The 23,277-nt window shown below is 36.5% G+C and overlaps 2 protein-coding genes across 3 annotated transcripts in view; one reads left to right on the forward strand and one right to left on the reverse strand.

Moving 5' to 3' along the window:
• RCSD1 (RCSD domain containing 1) overlaps positions 1-3,056 on the reverse strand; it is a 54,127-nt gene extending 51,071 nt beyond the window's left edge. The window contains exon 1 of the mRNA XM_088144527.1: positions 2,919-3,056. The gene's annotated coding sequence lies outside the window, so the exon portion shown is untranslated. The remainder of the gene's footprint in view (positions 1-2,918) is intronic.
• Positions 3,057-4,113: 1,057 nt separating this feature from the next.
• Positions 4,114-15,154, forward strand: CREG1 (cellular repressor of E1A stimulated genes 1). Of its 2 annotated transcripts, XM_007440177.4 has the most exons (4): positions 4,118-4,432; positions 12,288-12,407; positions 14,197-14,384; positions 14,932-15,154. In XM_007440177.4, exons 1-4 carry the CDS (start codon positions 4,130-4,132, stop codon positions 14,936-14,938), a joined length of 618 nt encoding a protein of 205 aa, XP_007440239.1. In that variant the 5' UTR covers positions 4,118-4,129; the 3' UTR covers positions 14,939-15,154. The 2 variants fall into 2 exon arrangements, with proteins under 2 accessions (XP_088000655.1, XP_007440239.1); XM_088144529.1 differs by lacking the exon at positions 14,932-15,154 and having other exon boundaries at positions 4,114-4,432; positions 14,197-14,388.
• Positions 15,155-23,277: the final 8,123 nt, after the last annotated feature.

Here is a 23,277-nt window from a genome sequence, read left to right on the forward strand (position 1 = left end):
CCAGCATATTAAAGAGGAACTGTGAATACTGTACTGTAGTCTTCTCCAATCTGACTGCCTCTGGACTTGTTGGGACTGCAGCTTACAGAATTCACAGCCAGCATGATGTTTGGCTATACTCACTGGGCCATCTGGGAACTCTAGTCCCAACAAATCTATTGTTTTAGGTGAATAATATTTGTTCAATTAATTATGAAAGGCTAGGAAATATTTGTTGTAGCTGATTACAGTACAGTACAATAGTAATACAAACTCTTAAATATTAAGTTTTCAGACAACAGTGTATTAGAGTTCAATGTTATCTGTCAAATAATTACAAAAGGTTATTTTAATCTTACTGCCTATCACATGACAGAGCTTGTCATAAATAGAATAGTGATTAGACAGGCATACATATTCATGAATTAATTAATGTTATCTAAAGAGGAAGCTGATATAGTTTATAAGTCTCTGCTACAGCATCTCCTGGAAAAAAAGAATCTACAGAAAAAAATAGATTGGTTATTGGAGAAATAGACAAGTTGCACTTTCTGTAGAACAGACAGGAAAAACTCAAGTAAAAGATGGGAAAAATGAAAGATGGAAACGTCAGAAAATTCACTCCAGTGGACATGGCCCAGATGCAGTAGAAATCTATAAATATATTGCGTAATGCAGAATTAAGACCAGGATAACAATAAATTCCTGAAAGAAGAGAGATGTTGCCTATGATGGAACATTGCTATCATAATCTAGAGCTGGACTGGCTCAACTCACAAAGGAAACAGAGGATCCAGAGAGAAGCTTGGCTTCCCATTAAAGGACTGTTATCTGGACAGAGGAAGATTAGCCAGATTGATCTGGCATCCTCCAACAGTGAGAAAGATTTCAGGATGCAGGATTGGCCATAGCAGAGTAACTTTGGTAGACAATATAGCAGCATATTGTGCAATGGCCTTGAAATCTATATCCCTTATGAAAGGGTAAAGGTATATTTCTATTTCTGTAAGGAGAATAGATATATTGTGGCTTATTGTATTTCAAAATTTTATTCTGCTTCAAAAAGATGCCCAAGGAAGCTTATTACTGCTTGAAAAGTAGAAAGGATAATAGAAGAAACCCAATCTAAAATAAATAAATGAAATAAATTGAACAAAAAAGAAAAAAATGCAACATATAAACATAGCCTAAATGCATAGAGATACTTACTCTCCACTCTGTTGAAAAGGGAATACCCTTTTGAAGAAGATGAGACTGTCAGTGAGACACTGGTAATGTGGACCACCATTCTGCCCTTTCCAGGGATTATAAAGGGAAGGATAGGAGAAGTGTACACTATCTCTTATCAGACCCACACATGAACATGAAAACAAATGCTCCGCAGTTCTGTTTGGTAGCTAGGAATCCTTTATGCAGATTGCTTAAATATATGGAAGTATCAATACCATATTCTTTACTGCATTTAAGGATTGTGTTATCTTTTGTTCTGCTAGCTATTTTTGACTATAATAAAGTTTTAACAGTAACTCTGAAAAACTAAAAACATTTGCTTCGGAAACCTTCCTATCAGATTTACGCTGAGTGGGAAGGGTGGGGGTGTGGACAATTCCGTGGTCATTTACACAGTCTCTGACTTATGGATATCTACCTATGTCCGTGTATTCAGTAACAGGGAAATCTGGCCCTTAGCCATAGATAAATATTCAACAGTTACAGAGAATAGAGGGGTTTTGCAATTCTGTATTTGTTTAACTTTTCAGTTCATTTTTTTCCCTTGTGGTCACTGACTTCTGTTTAAGTTTTTCCTCTCCTGCTACTCCAGGATCCCCTGCAAGTACTTTTCTAATGGGAAACCAAGTAAAACTTGCCATGCACCATAATTACAAATCATCCAGCATATTTTGTATCAACTATTTTGTATGTTTTGGAAATCCAAACTATGAAAATAGCACCCTCTTGTGTTAGTGGAATGGAAGAGCTTATGCAAGATAAAGTTGTTGCTAGGTAATACTGCTGATGAAAATATGTGCAGAGGTTTTGACACACCTACTACTGTATCTAATAATGGAGTGTTGCTCCAGGAAGATAAAATTCTGTTCACGATTTTTTAAAAAATGAAAAGTTATTAATAGTCATTAAAACTAGATCTGTAATTTAATTAATTTAAACTACTTGATTAAAGCGATGGCCCAATTTTACAGAATCAAAAATGTGGAAAGATCTCACAAGCCATCTAGTCCAAACCCCTGCATGAGGCAGGAAAATCCAAGCCAGAGGTTCTCTTAGCAATGACTGTTTGATCATTTTCTGGAAGTCTCCAGTTCTGCAGGAGGTTGGTTCCACTGCTGAACTGTTTTTGCAATTAGATAATTCAAGTTTACTGTTGTTCTTTGGGGCAGCAGAAAACAGAGTATACACGCTGCACTAATCAATAATGTAGTTTACTGGTTTGGGCTTCGCATGTGGTATTCACACAGCCATTCTAGTTTATAACCATGACTTATGGCAGGGACAGGCAAACCACCTGTGCCTCCCCAAGCATCCTGTTTATTATCCCACAGCCATCCTGAGGGAGGTTTGGGATGTCCTATATTGTGGCATGACACACTTCCAACAAATTTTCCATTGGCAGCTTAAGGATAAAATGAATTATTTAAGACTCTTAACGTCAAAGGTACCCATTTTGTCCTTCCCTAAACCCCACCACCTCTAGTGACATTGCAAAGTCTCAGTCTTTTCTTCAGCAGCTCACAAGCAGGAAAAGAAATCATTGCCCCCTCTTTTTATGGCTTAGGATGATGTTTGACACTAGCTGTCATTTATTTAACAAACCATCCCTATATGACTGAACCAATCTAGTTTCTTCATTCAAGTTTACAGTCTACAAAGATAATATAAAAGGAACAGAGAGAAGAGGAAAGCAAGTAGAATGGCCCTACTTGTAATGAACTGATAGTTGGCTCAACTTCCACTGCTTGTAATGTTGTTCTTCTTGAAAGACAGAGGTCACCAATTTCCCATGATCACTGAGCTTCCCTTCAGTCTACAGTCTCAGGTCACCTTAGGATGTGTTCTCACCTCCTGCCACACATACGCTTATCTAAAAAAAAAAAAAAAACTGCTTTTTTTTGGGGGGGAACAAATTGATGCTGACATAACTAACCACTTTAAATGAAATTCATACAATTAATCACTCTCCTAGGAATACAATCTCCCACTCCAAAATTAATAGTACTTATTGATACTAAGACTACAGTGTAATCAGCTTGCTTTCTGACTGCAAAAGTCAATGCCCCAACTACAACTAAGTCATTGGAAGGGTTGTTTTTTTTTTTAAGTAAAGACTTGGTAATTACATCCATGCAGTTTCTTGGCAATGTTATAGAACAGACTAGACAGTTTAGCCATCAGCCTTGGAATCCCTAGTGCTCTCCATCAAAGTACTAACCAGGACTAACACAATTTAGCTTCAGAAGTAAATGTTACTCAGAGGTAAACTCCAGTATATTTTACTATCTACTGATATACTCTAAACAGCATTCACTACATCACTTCAGATAGATGCTTGTTATAAAAAAAGGGAAGTGTCATTTCTTTCTCTTTTCCACTATGGAAATTACCAAAAATATTAAAAATAACTGTATTTTTTAAAAAATCAGTTTTATGGGTTCACACAGCACATTAAATCATAAACTAACTAAACAAACTGTTTACATAACACAGGCTAGCTTCAATTGGCTAGGTTATACATCAATGTGTCATTAAAAGATAGCCATTTTGGTTTCTTAATTATGATTTATGGTTTACCATGCTACACAAACACAACCTTATACCTCTATTAAGACCACTTATATGTCCAATCAAACAGGAAAATTACTTTATCACTTCCTCCTCATTTAGCTAGCCGGACGTTCCGTCAAGTGAAGTTTAAGGCGTAATAACATTGGTGGAAAACAACATAATCCCCGCCCACAATGTGAAGCTATGTGAGGAGCGTTTTCCGCCATTAGTTAGTTCTTATTGGTAAAAAGGGGCAACCTAAGATGCTATTGGGTGAAATTCTTAACAACCGTCCTTTCGTGTGAGCTTTCAGAAGCAGGCAGCTTTTTTATTGGATGCAGTGAAGAAGGGCGGGGCTGCCTAGCTTTAAATGCCCAATTTCCCCTACCATTCCAAAAGTTTTTGTGGGGGACGTAAGATGTGGCGGCTGGCGTGGCTGCTGGTGGGAGTGGCTGCAATCCCCCCGCACCAGGAGACAGCGCGGGTCGCCCGCTTCGTAGCCCACTCGTGTGATTGGGGCGCGCTGGCCACGATCTCCACGCAGGATCCTCCGATGCGGGGCCAGCCTTTCGTCAATATCTTTTCCGTCAGCGATGGGCCGGTGAAGTCAAAAGGTAGCGGGGTCCCTTACATGTACCTGACGGCACTGGAGATTTCGGTGCACGACTTGAAGGTGAGAGGTGGCCGACGGCTTCGCCCTCGGTACGCTGCCTTTGAAGCAAGCGCCTGCCTGTTCTGGGGAAACCTCCGTGCAGTTTGGGGTTCTTCAGTATGCCCCGGCTTGTTCGTAAAGGAAGAAAATGCAGTTTCCTCTATCAGCATCCTCGCCCAGCTTTTAGGGAGACTTGCACTAATATATTTCTTATTGGAAAGGCTAGACTGGCCACAATTACCCAAGAATGAGTGAACGTGCTCTGTATTTTTATCAGAACTGCTATTTTTTCTCTTACATGTTGAAGATCTGATGCTTTCCACTAAATAGTTTTGAGGTTAAGCTACGATGAGTTGTGGGTCAAATTGAATCTGCTCATGTTGTTTGTTTGTGGCTATGAAAGTATAGTTTCAGTATAGAAAGTATACTGTAAGTATAGAAAAATGCATATTTACGTATTGACTTTCTGAAAAGGGTGATGCAAAAAAATCCATAAATCATTTTTAACATAAAATAACATTATGTAATCTCCTGACCTCTCCATTTAGCATATACTGTATATGCTTCAAGGTTTTATCTCAGCAACATGTCTGTGGCATGAGGGGAACTGAGATGTAACAATTTGACAATCATCATTCAATCCTCAAGTTGAGCAGAGATTTCATCCAAGTTCTTTTGCTCAAGGCTGAGCTGGATATAGTATGGAAAACTGGATGAGATTTTCTTTCACTTTTAATAACTGGAGTCTGCAGTGGAGTATAATTATATAGTGGTAGGAAAGGTTTTTAATTTTTCCTCCAATTTAAATTTTATCCAATTTAAATAGCAGGGCCTATTTTCTCAGAATGTCTATTCATCTTGCAGAACAAAACACCGATGTTCCTGGGGTATTTTGCCCTCTGTGATAAACAGCAATTTCTGGTGGCAATTCTGAAGAAATATTTTCAAATTGGACAAATGCAAGGATCTTTTCTTAGGAAAAGAAGTTAAGTGTACAAATATAGGATAAATGATAACTGTTTGGTGGGGTTTGTGAAAAGGATCTTGGAATTGTGATTGATCACAATAAAACAAACTGAATATTGGCTGTACCCAGTAGAAATATAATTTCAAAACAACCTGAAGTAATAGTTCCACTCTATTCTGCATTGATCAGACCCCTTAGGACTCTGTAAGATGTACTTTTGCCTTGCATTCAGCCTTGTAATCACATCACCATAGTGCTTCTGTTATGCTAAGCCATAATTTTAAGCAAGGTTTGTTGACTAAATTGTAATAGGTACATGTGTGCATTATGTTAAGCCACAGAAGTTAGTTGATGTGTTATACTAAGCTGTGAAGTTATCTCATTAATTCTTAGTGCAATGTGTGAATGAAGGCAGCTACTGTGATATTTGTTTGTATGGAGTGTGGTCTAGAGTTCCTGAAGTTCCTTTTATTTATTTCTTGGCAGCTCAGAGGTCTGCTATGAGTTTATTTGGAACTTTCTGACCTCTTTCTTGCTCATCTTTCCCATTTGTCTTTCATCATCCTCTAAAATGATAACAGTGCACTTAACTTGTATTGGAAGTAATCACTGTGTGTAGGTGTGTGTGTAAATGTAGATGTCAAGACATTTATAATATACATACATATAGGTGCTGTGTATGTAGATGTCAAGACATTTATAATATACATACATATAGGTGCTGTGACCAGCAAATTTGAATAAATGAGAGTCACTGGGAGTTGGGCAGTATATACAATTAATAGATTATTATTTATTATTAAACCAAATAGTTACACAAACATTACTAGATATGGTGTAGGTGATATTTCCCAATACTCTGTGGTTCCTTTGGTCTAGATATTTAAAACATAGATCATAGAGGGAGGTTCCAGATGTTATAAACTGAGATAAAGAGATGAAATTTCATAGGAACCAAGGGTAAAAAGATTTATTGAAAACATGCCTGTTATGGAGAACTTCCTCCTTCAGAAACAATTTCCATTTAAATTAAGAAAATGAAGTAAGTACAAGCCAAAGCTTAGTAGGGCAAGCTTGCACTGAATTTCCTCTTTTTACTTTAACAGTGAATTTTTTCCCTGCAAAAAAGGAATAAATCCTCCACAATCTCTGCTTTCATAAATACTGGATTTATTAAACTTGATTTTTAAAAATTGATTAAAGTAAGAGGCAGGCAGGTGGCTGGTTCTCCCCATCCTGGTGGGACAAAAGGATGAACCATCTTCACCCATCATCTATGTTTTCTTGAGAGAATGAAGTATATTCACAGCTATCAACTGGTCTTTGTCAGGTCTTAAGATAAACTGCAGTAACAATGCTCTGTCACAGAACTCTTAAACAAGAATTATGGACTAGGAGAAATCCACAGTGATCCTGTGGAGATTCCTCCCATAGGCAGAATGGTTTCCAGCTCATCACTACTTTATTGGCTTCCTAGCAAATGCTGTGTGGAGGAAATTTGAATGAACTTGAACCGAACTTTTCTGCACTTTGAATATTAATAATTAAATATTAAATTGTCTTCAATTGACTATCAGTCAAATGAGTAGACATTATGATTCATGAGGAAATACTAATTAAAGATAATTAGATGCAACGATGATGGCAAACTCACATTCAGTTACAAATGACACATTGGGACACCTCCCTGTCCATGATTTGTTTTGAAGAACTGCCACATCATGTTTAATTTACAAATAATTCCCAAAGCATTTTAAATCTGATAATGTTTATTTCAAGGGTTTGTGTGTGTGTGTCTGCATATGCATGCCTTCAAGTCAATATTGACTCCTAGTGACTGCCTGGACAAGTCCCTGCAGTTTTGTTGGCAAGATTTCGGAAGTGGTTTTCCATGGCCTACTTCCTAGGGCTGAGAGAGAGTGACTGGCCCAAGGTCACCCAGCTGGCTTTGTGCCTAGGTGGGACTAAAACTCCCCGTCTCCTGGTTTCTAGCCTGATGCCTTAATCACTACACCAGACTGGCTCTTTTTTTGTTCAGATGTATACAGACAAGATACATTGAGGATCATCCATATAAATATCATGAATTTGAGCATAAGGGAATAAAGAAAGAAGTTAGTACAGTACTATAAATACTAAATGTCTATGGTTCTAATAGTTAAAAGTCAAAGAAAAAACATTTTAAATTTAACTTGCTTTCCCTGCACTTTTTCCTCACCTTGCTCAGAACAGTATTGACCATGCACTTGTAATGCTGGTGCTTGCAGTCAACACATTTAGTCAATCATGGCTCACCAAATAGCAGTGGCTGATCATACAGTACCATGCAAAAGTTTAAGGCAAGTGTGAAAAAATGCTGTAAAATAAGAATGCTTTCAAAAATATATATTGTAATTGTTTATGTTTATCAATTTAGAAAATGCAAAGTGAGCATTACAACATATATTTTTGAAAGCATTCTTACTTTACAGCATTTTTTCACACCTGCCTAAAACTTTTGCACAGTACTATATAAAATGTAGACAACTATAAATCATTATCTCTGCTTTAGGCTTTCCAGTTGCTACAAGTTTCCAGCACCTTCAAAACAACCTTTTCCGATTCTTCTTTAAGAAAAGAGAAGGAATAAAGTTTCTAGTCTCTTACAGAAACACAGCCCATGGATTTGTCTACATGTATTTTGGGTATGTGGTGCATTTATTCTTGGAAATCATATGCATACTTTGGGATATTTGGTGAATTTGTCTGATGATTTGCAGGACATCACTTTGGATGGGAATAGTTGCAAAGGAAAATTGATTTTGGGTTAACAGATGCAGAGCAATTTTAAAAGCCATGGTGGTAAGACTTAAGAAGTCTGTTATTCCAGAACAGGCTGCAAACCCTGGGAGAGCTGTATTCAGAAGAATGCCTAAGTACATGCAGCTGTCATTAAAACCCAATGTTGTGACAGTACTGTAACACAGGCAGAAGGATAACTTGCAGTGTTATGGGAGGTGTCCTTCAGATATGAAATCCTGAACAGGGATCGAAAAATGAAGCAATGAACTATAGCAGTGTACTGATACCGATTCCCATGGGAATCTGAGTTTCCTAACTACAGTAATAGTACCTTCTGCATCCCCTCCATACTTTATTTCTGTAACGAATATTTGTGTGTGTCCAAGAGAATCTGAACATTTCACTAAAATAAAAGGAGCCTGTGTGCTGTGGGGGAGAGAGAAAGAGATTACATCTTCTGGCTTTACTGCTACTTGAAAAGAAAAGTATCATAGTACAGGATAGAATTCCTGTATACTGAAGGCATCATTTCAGTAGGACTGTTTTAAATCTGATTTCTGAGATGATAAAGGCCTGTCAGAAGTCACACTCCTATGTATCTGTTAAAAACACAGTGATCTTGTCCCATATTGACTGAAGATGTTAGGCTCAATACCTGGTGCACAAAGTTATAACAAATGTCCTAAAACTGGAGTCCCAAGGCTGTACATAGTCTTGGTTCTTGGAGCCCCTCCAAATATTTTTGCCCAGTTGTAATTTTTAATGTGACAGATGAGAAAATTATTAAAACACAAAAGAGTACTCTACTGAACTTATGACCTTAACTTTAATTATATTTAAATTAAATTATAATTATTTTTTGTCCTGGCCCCATCTGTATGTTTTGAAGCATAGTCCCTACCATGCTTTCAAAGTCAAATTAAAGTGGTGACATAGCAAGTTATGTGGAATCTTTCAAATTATCTAACACTGACATCAGATTGTAGCAGTTCACAGACTAATCTGATACAGTTGCCTGATAACAATGATAAAGCCAACTTTTTTGAAAGACTGGAAACCTTATATGGACTTTTTACTGAAAGAAGAAATGAAATGATAATTTACGGGTTTGAAGATCAAGATAGACTTGGGTAAATAAGGGGCCAAAGGGACTTCTATAATATCTAAGAAGGAGGAGGTTTTATAAAATTTTAACTATAGGTAGTCCTCAACTTATGACCACAATTGGGATCAGAATTTCCATCGCTAAGTGATGTGGTTGTTAAGTGAGTTGTGCCTGATTTTATGACCTCTTTTGCTGTGGTCGTTAAGCTAATCTAGATTGCCCTGTTGACTTTGCTTGTCAGAAGCCCCCTGGAAAGGTCGCAAATGTCAATCATATGACCCCAGAACACTGCATCCATCATAAATACATGGCGGTTGTCAAGTGCCTGAATTTTGATCACATGACCGTGAGGACACTGTGACAGTCATAGGTGCGAGGACTGGTTGTAAGTCACATTTTTAGCACCGTCATAATTTCAAACAGTCGTTAAACAAATGGTCGTAAGTTGAGGACTAGTGGTACAGTATCTGTTGAAAAGAAGATAGGAAGTCATTATATTTCTTAACTTTAGTTATTTTTTTCATTTCTTGCATTTTTTCCCTCTTTTTCTTTATTTCTTTCCTTTTCTTTTTTTAGATTTGTTTTTTGTTGTATGGAAAAATTCTTAATAAAGTTGGGTAGGTAGGTAGGTAGATCCATCTTCTGAAATGAAGCCAAACAAAGATCCTGAAACTTCACTCAAGGTAAAAATGCTCAGACATAACTGGACATAAAACTACACTTCAAATGTACATAATTGAATTCCTCTTGACTATAATTCATGAAAGGTACTGTTCATAAAATTAACATATTAATATGAGGAAGCTTTCTTAATTATACATGAAGTAATATAATCAGTACAAGTTTGTGAGGAACATTTTTTTGTTCTTTCTGTGTAGCTATTTTGCTTAACTACTTTAACTATGCTCATCTATACCTTTGTTATGATTTCATATATGGTTTGCTTAACTGTGACTTCTAAATAAGTGATAATTGGCTGAACTGACACAACATGCTCAGCCATAAAAAAAAAAAAAAGGAAATCATATTATGGCTTAGAGTGGGAAGCCAGACTTTATATGGGATATGAAGGAATAGTGGGAACCAGATAGAACCAGGACAGGGAAGGTGGAACTAGAGAAATATTTGCTGTTCATATTTTATTGAAAAATATCCCATAAACTGTTAATGACAACAAATGTGTGGATTGATTGGTTGATTGATTGATTATGTGCCATCAAGTCATTGTTGACTCCAAGAAACCACATGGATTTTCTCCATAATGAGTGTATTCATTATGTAGTTTGTGTAGTTTACAATTGGTCCCATATTTCTTTAATATAGTTGTATTGTTGCCACTGTTTTCTAGTGCATATTTTCAATGCTTGCTTCCAATTGGCAACAAAGGAAAAAATACTCTAATGATAGGTTAGTAGAAGTTGATAGCTGGTAATATGTTAGGAGCATTTCTATTCTCTGACTTTGAACTTCATGGAATGTCTTTCTAAGTATGCAGGAAGTTGTGATAGCCTTAATCTGTATGTTGCTAGACCTGAATTCAGATTTTGAAAGTCTCCATTCCTGTTTGGAGCTCAGCTAGTACCACTGAAGTGTGAAAAGCAATAAGCACTTCATGGCCATTTAAAATGCTTTGTAATCTGAGAATCTTTGTGGAATTTGTACACATTTTAATTTGCTTGTTATAGAAATGTAATCAGTATATGCATTGCAATGGTCACTTCAGAAAAATTAGAAAACTGCATTTGGGGCACAATTTAACAACTTAAATTTGTAAGATCATGAAAATCTTGAATTCTCAGGGATAGCAAAAAGAGCACTTCTAAATAAGTAAGCTGTGTCTTGTCAACTTGACTTCACTATTCAGGACTTGTGAAAACAAAGTTCTAAAAATAACATGTACTCTATACTATGTTCCCTCTACTACAGTATGTGAAGTTACATAAAACTAAATATTTGTTTGATCTGGCATACTGTAATACTTTTTAAGTCTTGATAATGAATACTCCACATTTATTTATTTTATATAATACTCATTTAGGGTCCAGTGACTTCTTGCTCATAGGAACCTTGAGTGAATGTTATAAGTTCTTCTAAAAGTTGATTAGCATTTATTATCTTAGGTACATCTGTTGAACTTTCTGCAGATATTGCAGCTGGATCCTGTAAGAACTTTCTCTCACATATTTTTTTCTCAAGACAGATGGTAAGAAAGATAGAATTCTAGAGAACTTGAAAACTTCTTGTCCATTTTGTGATGTTTTGGGTGATTCCAATAAAAATGTTTCTTCTGGGGCAGGCTGACAACTTATATATTTTGGAACTCTTCTTGAAATTAGAATCAATTGATTATTCTGTCATCTATGTACAGTTTGTCAGATCTGAACCACTGGAGAAGGTTATAAGGTTCTCTCTCTGAAAAAGAGAGAAAAATATAGATTTCTGATGTATGGTGTAGAAAATATGAACAACCTAAAGAAACCTTTCAACTCTGTGCCTCATATTTTCTAAAAAATGTTGTTGATAATTCCTTTGTGCTTACTCGCTAACTTGTCATTTCCCCATTCTCTAGGAAAGTGCTGCTGTCTTTTTATCTCCAGCAGTACAGATGACAGCTGGAAACAACTTTTCACAGATAATATACTCAATCATGAATCAGCAAATTCTTGGAATTTAATAATAAGGGTTTTTTAACTGTATCTGAGTTAATATTGAAGCAAGACATGTAAAATGCTTATATTTCAATCATGTGCTGCTGTAACTTCACTTTTTTCTTCCAAAAATAAATTTGTTGAATATTTCAAGAGATCACAATTCAGTCTTGTGCCTATATAGGAGGGAAAAGGCTGAATCAACCCCATATGTCTTTTAAACTTTTGCATTGAAAAGAAAATGGAACAAGCAAATACAAGTGTTTTTAGGTATATTATCCTTGACAACTAGATTTGTGTCAAATTATCTACTGTTCATTATTTTACTTGGTGAACTACAACTTGATTAAATCCAGTTTACCTCTTGTATTTCAGGTGAATGCAAATGCCTCCCTAACGATGTCCTTAGCACAGACTTCTTACTGCAAGAAGCATGGTTATGATCCTCAAAATCCTCTATGTGCCCATGTGATCTTCTCTGGCATAGTTGAGAAGGTAAACCAATAGTTGTGCTGATAACAAGAATACAGATGTAAACACTAGCTCAGAATTAGAGAGTAGTTTTCATCATAACATATTTTAAACTATGGTGCTAATATAATACCTGTCTCCTGAGCCTGCATATTTAATAGTAATGAAGTACTGGTGTAATGAAGGCACTTGCTTATTTGTGATGAGGAAATGGGCCCACAGGACAGTGTGTTCTCTTTCCCAGCTACTTTCCTTATGCATGGGACTCTGCTGCTGGAACTGAATTATCTCACAATCCCTTGTAAATTATGTGGCAAACTACTGAGTAAACAATCAGAGTATTGCTAAAAAGGATACCTGTCTGGTCTCCAGTTTTGGGCCTTCAGAGAGTATTCTTAGGATTTGTTTTTCTCTGCCCAGTTGTCAAGGTGATGAGAAATCAGCTTTGGCCTACAAAGCTTTATACTGCAATGCATTTGCTCACTTTTATTGTGGCAAAACATGTTTACTTAGGCTTATACTTGCTGCAGTCAAAAGACACTTTTGACAGTTTCCAACATGTCCATAAAAATACAATAAAACATCCATGGTATAGTCCTTGGGGTTCTCTGAGCTTGGTTGTTTTCTTGCAGATGTTTCATTACCTGGCTAGGTAACATCTTCAGTGCTAGAAGCGTGTGATAAGAAAAAAGAAAAGGAAATATAACTAAATCTATTTCAACACCATTAATTATACCACTTCATATCTTCTTCTACCAAAATACACAAATTCATCTACCTGCTCTAGATTTTCACTATTTATGTAAACTTGCAACTATTCACTATTTTCCCTGTAAAAAACAGCTGCCTTAGTCTTTGATGCGTTAATTATGCCTTGTTGCCTCATATAATACAGTATATCTAACATTTTTTGTAAATCATTCAGTTCTCAGCCAATAATATGAGATTGTTTGCATTCAAAAGTACAAATACATTCACATCCCTAGCCAACCTTCCTTCACATCACATTCATCACATATATTCCTTACACATATATCCATAAATAAGTTAAGCAACTTCAGGAACATCAGACATCCTGATCTTATTCTGTGCTCAATACTGCACCATTTACTAAGCATTCCACTTATTCTCGTACATGCTTTATCTCCATCATATGTCATTCTTATTGCATTCAACAATTAATCTTCAACTCCATATTCACACAAAACATTCTGTGAATGAAGCCTATTGACTTTATCACATGCTTTCTCTAAATTAACAAATGAACAATAAACTTCCTTCTGATATTCATACATTTCTCAATCAAAAGTCTGCTCTGCACAAGGCCACACTGCTCTTCTCAAATTTCGCTCATTGTTACTTGACATACACTTTATCATACAGGATTTGTATCGTAACCCCATAGTATATTTAAAAAAAGAAAGATTTATTACAGTTTTAAAAACAAATTTAACCCCCACCCACTCCTAAAAATATTTAGTTCCTAACCCTACAAGGTCATTCAAGCAGTGACCAGAACCAAATGAAAAGTAGCATATATTCCATGAAGCTAAAGATGTTCAGCTTGCCAGACACAAAGTTTTCTAGCTATTGGTTGTGAGACTGTTGGCTCAGGGGAGAGAGTTTCATGGGAGAGAGTTTAACTAAAATTCAAAGGACAAAGTCAACAATTCCACTGGATTGAGTCCAAACAGCTGTTCAAATTCTAGCTATATGTTCTGGTACCTCCTGGTTACCCCATCTTGAGAAGGCTTGCAGAAAAATATAATGGCTAATTTGTTGTATTTTATGTTCCTGACAACTCATTTGTTAGGTTCCGAATGGTACAGAAGCTGATTTTGCAAAGACGGCGCTCTTCAGCAGACATCCTGAAATGGAATTCTGGCCAGTAGGGCATAACTGGTTTTTTGCCAAACTGAACATCACCAACATCTGGCTTCTAGACTTCTTTGGTGGAATCAAAACTGTGACCCCAGAAGACTATTTTAATGCTGTAGTCGAGTAAGTGCACAGTTTTGTTACATTACTTTTTAAATAATATTTTTGAAGCAGTGATTTATGACTCTGTCACATATGTACAGACTTGAATTCTCTCTCCTTTTCATCAAGATGATTTTTAAAGTGTGTGTGGCTAAAATCCTTTACCTGCTTAATTCAGAGGGATTTCTAAGTAAAATTGCCCTATTAATCTCACTTTTGAGGAAATTGACTATAATGTCTCACAAACCTAGGGCTTACCCCCAAATGACTGATAGTTCTCTCTTGTGTGTAGATAGCCAAAATAAAATTATATGAGATTCTGTACTCACATAATTACTTCTCAATATGCATATAAGATAATGAAGTTTCTATAACCTGCCATCTATTCCATTACTGTCTGTTCTGGCTGGTTGTGGCTCTCCAAAGTCTCATGCTGAAATCTTTCTCTGCTTTGCAACTATGATCTTGCTCTGCTTTTGTCATAGAATTTTGACAGAAAAGGGCCAAAATGATTACCTCACTGTGCTTACATCCCAGCTTAACCATTTTTCTTCTTTATCCTTTGTAGGGATTAACATTTTTGGATGCAACTGAACATCTCTCCTTTCATTAGTCAGTTCCATAACAAGAAGATAAAGACACTATTGGAATGGTACAGAATCTCAAATTTGCATATTCATTTGAAATCCTGATGGATTGTTTATGCTGCGTGTATTTTTTGTGAGGAAAAAACCCAGCTTTTAAAAGTCTGAAATTTATGCCAAGAAATTTTATTGTATGAACAGATTTTTCTGGATATGCAAATCGGCATAACCTGCACAATTCATTTTGCCTTTAAGACTTGGATTTTTAACAAGAGATAACTATTTTTCAGCAAGCTTATACAAATAAAAATTCAGTTGGGTAAGAGGGATATATCCGTAAAGCAGAAGTAAAAGAAAATTTAGGAGAAGAAAAAGGGAGGCAAATAATTGCAAGCTTAAAATTTGGTGTGACCAGACATCATCATATATTCAGCTGCACTATATCTTGATTCAGAGATTTGTAATATCAATTTGGATTCAGTCCCTGCTCACCTGTTGGATGATTTTATTGTTGGAACCGACCATGCTAACAGTTGTACACCATGCTTTGATTGATTTGATTATATATTGTGTATTATATTTCATTCTCCAACCAGAATTCCATTGCTAAATGGGTGGTTAAATTTGTTAAATAAATAATAAAGCTAATGAAATGTGCAGGTAATTATATGTAATCTGAAAAGTGAGAGCCAAACAAGATGTAACTGTGGCAATTCTGTAACATTTCTTTGATGACCTACAAGAGCAGCAGAAAAGGTAAGGAAATGTGAACACTTTTTAAAAGTTTTTGCTACCATGGTTTACATAATCTATCACCTTTGTATTAGTGTATTTTGCCTAGTAAAGCTTGTTTGTATTTTAATGGCTCTGTGCTGGTCTATGACCATAATGAAGATTTGATTTGATTTGATATGAATGATTTAGCCTAAGTGAAAAAATTCCTGCACCTCTCATCCATATTCCTTTTTTTACTGCTAAAACTAGAACTTTCCAGCCCCTTCTTTCTCTAAGAATGAATATATTTCATAATATACAATACTTCAATGTGTTCCATCTAATCTGGTCCTGGTATTAAGCTTACCTCTAGCACTAAATAATAATGTAGTTTGTTTCCTTTTGCTTTGGTTGCTCTTTAGACGCAGCCGTTGAAGTTTGTAAATCTTGGTTAATGCCTTCTCTTGATGTGTAAGCCCAGTCATTCAACAAACCATGGCTTTGTTTGATGCATGAATCCAGTTAATATGAATGATCTACTACCTTCATTTATGTGAATCTCAATGCCTTATTTTTTTATGTCTCCAAATTCTGAATACTGATTAAATAAATAAATAAATAAATAAATAAATAAAATAAAAAAATGTCAATTTGAGTAGTTATTTTAAAAAGCAATTAAACTATTGCTGTTATACCTAGAATGTAATAGCAGGATTTGAAGGAATACAAGCCAATGGTGAATCCCTCTCTGTCGAAGGGGATGGTGCTACGGTGGTTCAGCTTCTCCTCAAGAGGCCATCATTGGATGCTATGGGACTGGACGATTTTCACCCAGTCTTCAACCTTATATGCTATCCAACTGCCCAGAGTTGCTGGGAGTCGGGTGTCATATAAATGTAATAAAATTATTATTATTATAGTTGGTTGCATAGTCAGTCAGATGTTTAGACTGGGTTTGGCATTTTTATCTACCTATCAAGTCCTTCCCAAGGACCTGGGATAGGCAGATGTTGTTTGACGATATTAAAGGTATAATTGCAGGATACTTGGCAGGATTATTACTATTATTACTACTACTACTACTATTATCCTTTCCTTTTTAGGAAAGTTTGTAGAAAAGGTAGTAGGCTTGCAGTCCAAAAGGCCCTGGAGGAAACAGATTATCTGAACCATTCCAGTCTGTGATGTAGCACCAAGATGTGATTAAGGGCACTTGTGGACTTGAGGATGAACTGTAGTGGGCTCAGGTTGGGGGTGGTGTCTCTGTCCTAACCCCTCTTAATTTCTTGTTGGCTTTCAATACCATCAACTGGGATATCCTTTTGGACTGATTTAGAGAGTTGGGAGTAGGGGCCACTGTTCTCTGGTGGTTCTCTTCCTTCTTCTGAGCCTGGTTTAGTCTGGAAGGGTGGGGAAGAGGTCTAGCCGTAGGCCTCTCCTTTGTCATTCATGTTGTCATAGGGAAAATAATGCTTGAGTGAAATCCTATGTATCTTATTCATAAATAAGATCCAGGTAAGTGTGTATAAATGTGCAATCCTAGTAACATTTTACATAAACGGAACACAAAGGATGACATTCTGTCTCCATTGAAGTGCATTTCTTGCTTCTGATAAATGGTGTTCTCTATCATAGATCCACATGGCTCCTACCACACCCGTCTTCAGGTGCTCTTTAAAAACCTGGCTTTACCCCCAGGCTTTGGGTTAGATGGATGAACTGGCTCTGGGAGTTATGAGGAATTTGGATGGTAATTTTTGCTCCTTGAATGGATGCTGTTTTTAATGCTGGAGTATTTCTTTAAAAAAAAAAAAAGTAAAGCTGCAGAGAGTTGTTTGGAATAGGGTAGCCTATAGATCCATTAACTGAATGAGAATGTAAATATTTGGATGATGTCTGAGATGGCCAAGGTTATAATGAAAAATGAATACAATAAAAACTCACAAAAACTAGCATGAACCCAGCCAAAACCTTCTCTTTTTAATTTAGCGTATGGTTATATTCACATTTTGTTTTATTCACATAATTAAGGGAGTTATAGTCTTTACAAACCATGGAAAAGTCTGATATAAAAGAGTTAGGAATTATCGGTAACTGCCTTTACTATATTGCTATCACCTTGAGGCATAATTGGAAATACATTTAATTTATATTAACGGCTTTTCCTACTTCTTTGAATAACCTAAGTGACTTATGGATTTTTACTATGACAAATGGCATAATTGTGTTTACATACGAAAAATCCGTTTTCTGTAATTAATGCACTGTTAAATAGTATGAAAACGAACTATTCCTGGAATGAGGTTGTATTTTTTGTTTGTTATGCTTAATGTAGAGTGAACTAGATGGAAAAATTTTAGAAGTGTGAATCATCTGCAAGTATGCAGCATACTTTCTGAATCAATCTCTCTGATGTGAACCATTGATTTTTAAAAACATTTATTTTAAAAAGAAGTATTTTCCATATTTTCTCTGTGCTTATAGTAAATGTGATCACTTTTCTTTTCCTACTTGTGCCCAGGGGAGGGATCATATTGAGTAAGTCCTTTCAACAAAGTCTGTCAATGGCCTAACCAGCAGGAGTTAATGTGTTTCCATGGGGTCCATGTTTAGCAGTGTGTCCACAGATACAACTCTTGTACCTGCAAAAGTCCCTGTTTCTTCTGCAGTGACTGCCAAGTTAAGTACCCAGTTTCCAACTGCCTATCATATTTGCTTCCTGTTCCTGTAATGCCTCTAAGCCTAAGAACATTATGCTTTGGATCATTTTCCTCAATGAATAAAGTGTTTGTATAACAGGTATACATTATAGTTGTTCAAAGTATGGATAAGTATGATTTTTTGGCTCATTTGCTTAATTAGGTTGTCTTTATCTAGTTTTAGGATTTGTGTGGAGGACAGATCATATTTAGGTCATATTCGTGCAGAAAAACTGAAAATTCAAAAGGGATCACAACCTTTTAAGCACCACTGTATTTCCAATCCCTTAATAACAGCTCTGCTCTGGATCATGTGAACAGGGGGAAGGGGGTGTAAGAATGGAGCAGTTGGCAACATTTCTGAGTCATGCCCAACTGCCTCTCCCATAGAGATGCATTGGGGGACTTTTCTAGACCTGGGCCTGTTTAACTTAGTTTTTCTTTTGCCAGCTTTTCCCCCATACAAATTTGGTTCTGTTCTCTTTTTAAGGTATTATCCTACCGATCGATCCTGAATCATCACATAATTTCTTTCCAGTACTCTGTTGGGTTGGAAAGAATAAAAAGAAGGGGGAAGAAAAAGGAGAAGATTCCATTTTTGTCTGCCTTTACTTGAGATTCTGGAAGGGCTGCAGGGAAAACCTTGAAAACGGGGCGGGGGGGGGGGGGAGGAATAGTGGTGTAGGATAATTTTTAGGACTTCACTGGATTGGAGACCAGTGGACAATTCTATTGAAGTACAAATTGGTTTATTTTGGTAAATATTTGGGAAAACAAAATATTGTTTTGTTTTGTGCCAGGTGAATTCGAATCCAGTGTTGGACTGGGCCAATAAAGTAGTTAGGGCAGAACCATGAGGTAAGTGGGGCAATACTACAAAGACAATGGTAGCTTTGAGAGAACAAAGAGGCAGTATTTCATGAACATAATTTCTTTCTAAACCATTCTTGTTTTTTCCAAACCCATGTTTGTCTCCTAATATCTTCTTCCAGTGCATCAGCATTCCTTAGCCTTTGAAATGTTTTATGGTTAAAGCGACAGTTTAATTACACTGAAGAAGTATTTTGGGAGGAGGTGCTTTATATGCCTAATTTGATACCATAATTCACTGGAAAGGATTGAATGTTCAAAATAATATCCGGCTGGTAAGAAAGCTGCTGGACAACCTGGAGTAGATTGGAAAGCCAAACAAGCTACTGTGATGATGTTCCCAAATCCTGTCAGGTATTCTCTTCAGTAGAAAAATATAAATGTTGTGTTCATGGATCTTAGTGTGATGGATACTAAAACCTAAACTTCACTCCTGGCAGCCTCTAGGGATCAGGGCGAGGCAGAATTCTTGCTTCAGGTAACAAGATATTTGATTAATTGGAGGCACTGATTTGCAGTTCCCATTATGCAAGGTTTACATAACAGTGTCAAAAAGAGCAGCCTGAATCATAAAAACTTTCTTCCTTGATGTTTGTATGACCACTTGCCTTTTGTTTGTTTACAGTAATGAAGAAGTCATATTTGAAGGAACAAAGTCAGAAGGATACCAGACAATTTAGCAGGACTTCTATCACAGTTGTCATACTGTATTATGGGTGACCAAAAGGGGATGCCATATGCTGTACAACTGAACCAATTATATTTTGTAAATATCTATTTTTAAGATTGAATTACCTTTACACCTTTATGAATTAAAACTGCATTATTGTCTAGTCTATGGACATTAAAATAAGTTGAAGTGAAACAGACAATTCTACACAGCAACAGTAATAACCAGGTTCACTAGGTTTTTAAAGATTACAAAGAACCCCCTATTTGCATTCTGCAGCTTTGCATTCTGCAGGCAGACTTTGGCATGATATCTGATGCCTATTGGATAATCAAAGAAAGATACAGAAGTTATCTCAACAACCTAGACATGTTGATTAAAATAAGTGACATATGCTTTTCACAGGTCCCTGTGAGACTTACAAGTAAGGTATGGATAAGTGTTTCAGCTGCACTTAACCCACTTGGGTATGTCCATTCCTAATAAAGGAATGTAATATAACCAGCCCTCTAATGAGACCTCAGTGTTGTCCCATCTGCTTCAATCTTTTTAAATATATAATGGTATTGTGTTTTTATCCTTGTTCATTGCCCAGAGTTCCTTTTGATAGATGGGCGGCCTTGTACATTTGTCAGATAAATAGGCAAATGGCAGTACATTCAAGTGGCTCAAGAGAAGGATCTGCAGTACACAGGGACTTTAGGCAGAGAGTTACCTCTATATTAATATCCCAAGTCTGATATCTAAGACCATTAGAAAGTAGATTGTTTAGACCATTTTGCATTTTTACATTCAGAACTTGATCTTTCAGAATTTCTATAGTTTTTTTCATACCACATTCATAGCAATATTTTGATGAAAGGCCACATGTCAGCAATTTGTCTACTAAGATTTTGTTTCAGACCAACTGATTTTTTTTAGGTTTGTTAAGGGAGCCACGTTAACCAGGCCTTTTTTTAAAAAAAAAAGTAAGTAAGATAAGGTGCAAATTCTAGCTGAGAACAAAGGAAATCTGGAATGCATGGGGTGGTAAACATTTTTAAGAATGTTCAAGAACAACTTGGGTGGTAAACATTTTTAAATTATTAATATTCTTGCCATTCCTGGATAATCTATTTAATTCCTATTTGCCTATTTTTAATTTTTTATTTATTTATTCAATTTATAAGCTGCCTCAATTGTCCAAGTGGCTCTAGGTGATATATACCATAGTAAAGCAATAAAATAAATAGAAAAACAGCAATAAATTGCACAAACAATATATATTACTATACTGGGAAAGGAATCACCATGAACACCAAGGAATATTATTGCAATAACAGTAAATAGGCAAACGGGTCACCCTACCCCAGAGCCTGCTGAGAAAGCCACATTTTTAAGGTTTCCTAAACAACGTCTGGGTAAGGACAGAACAGACGTCAGGGGAGACGCTATTCCACTGGGCAGGAATGACTACAGACAAGACATGTCTTTGAGTGTCAGACACCATGAGAAATGCTAGAACTCTATTGATACAGGCTATAATAACAGAATCTTGAAAGCCTGTCAGCATTCTTCCTTTTTTCCATCTTATATCAAAGAGAGTCAAGGGGTGGAAATGTTGAGTTTCTTTCTCATGTCTTCCTGTTTTCCCAGGCTAAGTTCATATTTTCCTAAGAGTTGCTGCACATTTTTTCAAGGCCATTTACGTACTCTTCTACACCAAGGTGTCCTAAATTGACATAATTTTAATGATGGGACCTAGGGCATACCCATTCTACTAGAAATAATAGGACAGGCACACATAATAGGTCTGAGGCAGTCGCACAAATACTGAACACTGAACCATGAAGGGTTTTATAAATGACAACCTGCACCCTTGAATTTCATCTGGAAGCTGATTGGCAGCCAGTATAGCTCACACAGCAGAGGGGTTACCTACTTTTCTGAGTATGGACTCTGTCACGTCAGTCAGTGTAATCTAACTATTCCTCAGATTTGTACAAAGATGTGTTCCAATTCAGCCTCATTAAATATTGCCGCTATCATATACATAAGGAAAAGTTGAGGGCAATACTTATTCAGAAGGCTGGGTGAGAAGGAAGACAAAGTTTGTTTGAGAGCGTGATAACTGCTGCAAGAGAAAGAAAGAAAAAGAAAATGAAACAGTCTTGCATTTGTACCTTTATTAGCAACTTGATTGGCAGATGAAGCTTTTTAATATCACCACCACCACCACCACCACCGCACACACACACACACACTCCTTTCTCAGGTTTAAACACCATACATCTAATGGAGTGGACCATTGGCTAGTCTTTAAGGTACTACAAAATTCTACTACTTTTGTTAACAAAAACTAAAGCAATTACCTCTCCAGAAAAACTAGAGTAAGTGGCTGGCTAGCTGGTTTATTTGTTTGTTACTTTGTCAGGAGTAAATGCTGTGAAATACAGAGATATAGGATTTTTGCTCAGGCCTTCTCCATTAAAAAATGGTACAAGATGGGATAATCCCTTTAGAATGAAGTAATTAATACCTATTTGCCAGCAATTGTGGTATTTCTAAGAGATTAGCAGCATGGAACCCAATAATAGCTGAATGAAACTTCTCTGTGAGGAGAAACCTACACAGGAAAATAGTGAAGCAAGTCTGGCTGTGATTTTGTTTTAATGCTCTGAATCCAAATCTTGATTTGGGTATCCAAGAGTTTTATTTTTTTGTACAACCCATTAGCCTCCATGAGAGTATTGATGAAAGAAGCTGTAAGATTTAGCTTTGCTTCTGTTCCCTGGGACATACAAATGATCATTTTGACTGCGTACAAACCAGGTTCTACAGGAGTCTTTTGGAGAGTACGCGCTCTCCCTCTGCTAAGTTTTATACATCTCTTCTTCCACTTCTCAGATGACAAAGATATTCATTTTGCCTGCCGGGCCCATTAATATCAGGTGGCCTCAGAAAAACTGTTACACGGACAGTTGGCTTATTCCTAGTAGCAGTTTGTGACTGGTGATTGTGGATTAATTGTCTGGGTCAACAATAGATGAGTTATTTATAACTGCAACTTGGTTCTGACAGAGGCTTGTGTTTTAGCGCACATGTACTTCCTGTAAAGTCTTTAAATTTGTGGTTGCCGTTAATTGAGACAAGCACACTTCAAAGGACTTGAAATACAAACACGTGCTCTCTGAGAATGAAATAAACTTCTTGGGTTAACTGAAGTGATGCTTGGACACCCTTTATTTATGTGTTCATTTACATATTTTTATGTTGCCTATTCTAATGACATATAAATATATTCCTTCCTCTCTCTCATACATATTTCAGCTGTGTACTGCATTTGTACTTGGACTTTACTAGTCTGCTGTATCAATTTTCCCTGTTACAGCTATCTG

The sequence above is a fragment of the Python bivittatus genome, unplaced genomic scaffold (genome assembly GCF_059951505.1).
Source record: "Python bivittatus isolate LINGU-HERP-01145 unplaced genomic scaffold, Pbiv_v1 ctg000350_np1212, whole genome shotgun sequence".
Taxonomy (NCBI): Eukaryota; Metazoa; Chordata; class Lepidosauria; order Squamata; family Pythonidae; genus Python; species Python bivittatus.

What these genes read in the sequence shown, in the direction of transcription:
- CREG1 (XM_007440177.4), top strand. Translation starts at nt 4,130, where the DNA reads ATGCCCAATTTCCCCTACCATTCCAAAAGTTTTTGTGGGGGACGTAAG. An exon ending in TTTCGGTGCACGACTTGAAG is followed by an intron (nt 4,433 to 12,287) that starts GTGAGAGGTGGC and finishes CTTGTATTTCAG; the next exon opens with GTGAATGCAAATGCCTCCCT. An exon ending in TCTCTGGCATAGTTGAGAAG is followed by an intron (nt 12,408 to 14,196) that starts GTAAACCAATAG and finishes CTCATTTGTTAG; the next exon opens with GTTCCGAATGGTACAGAAGC.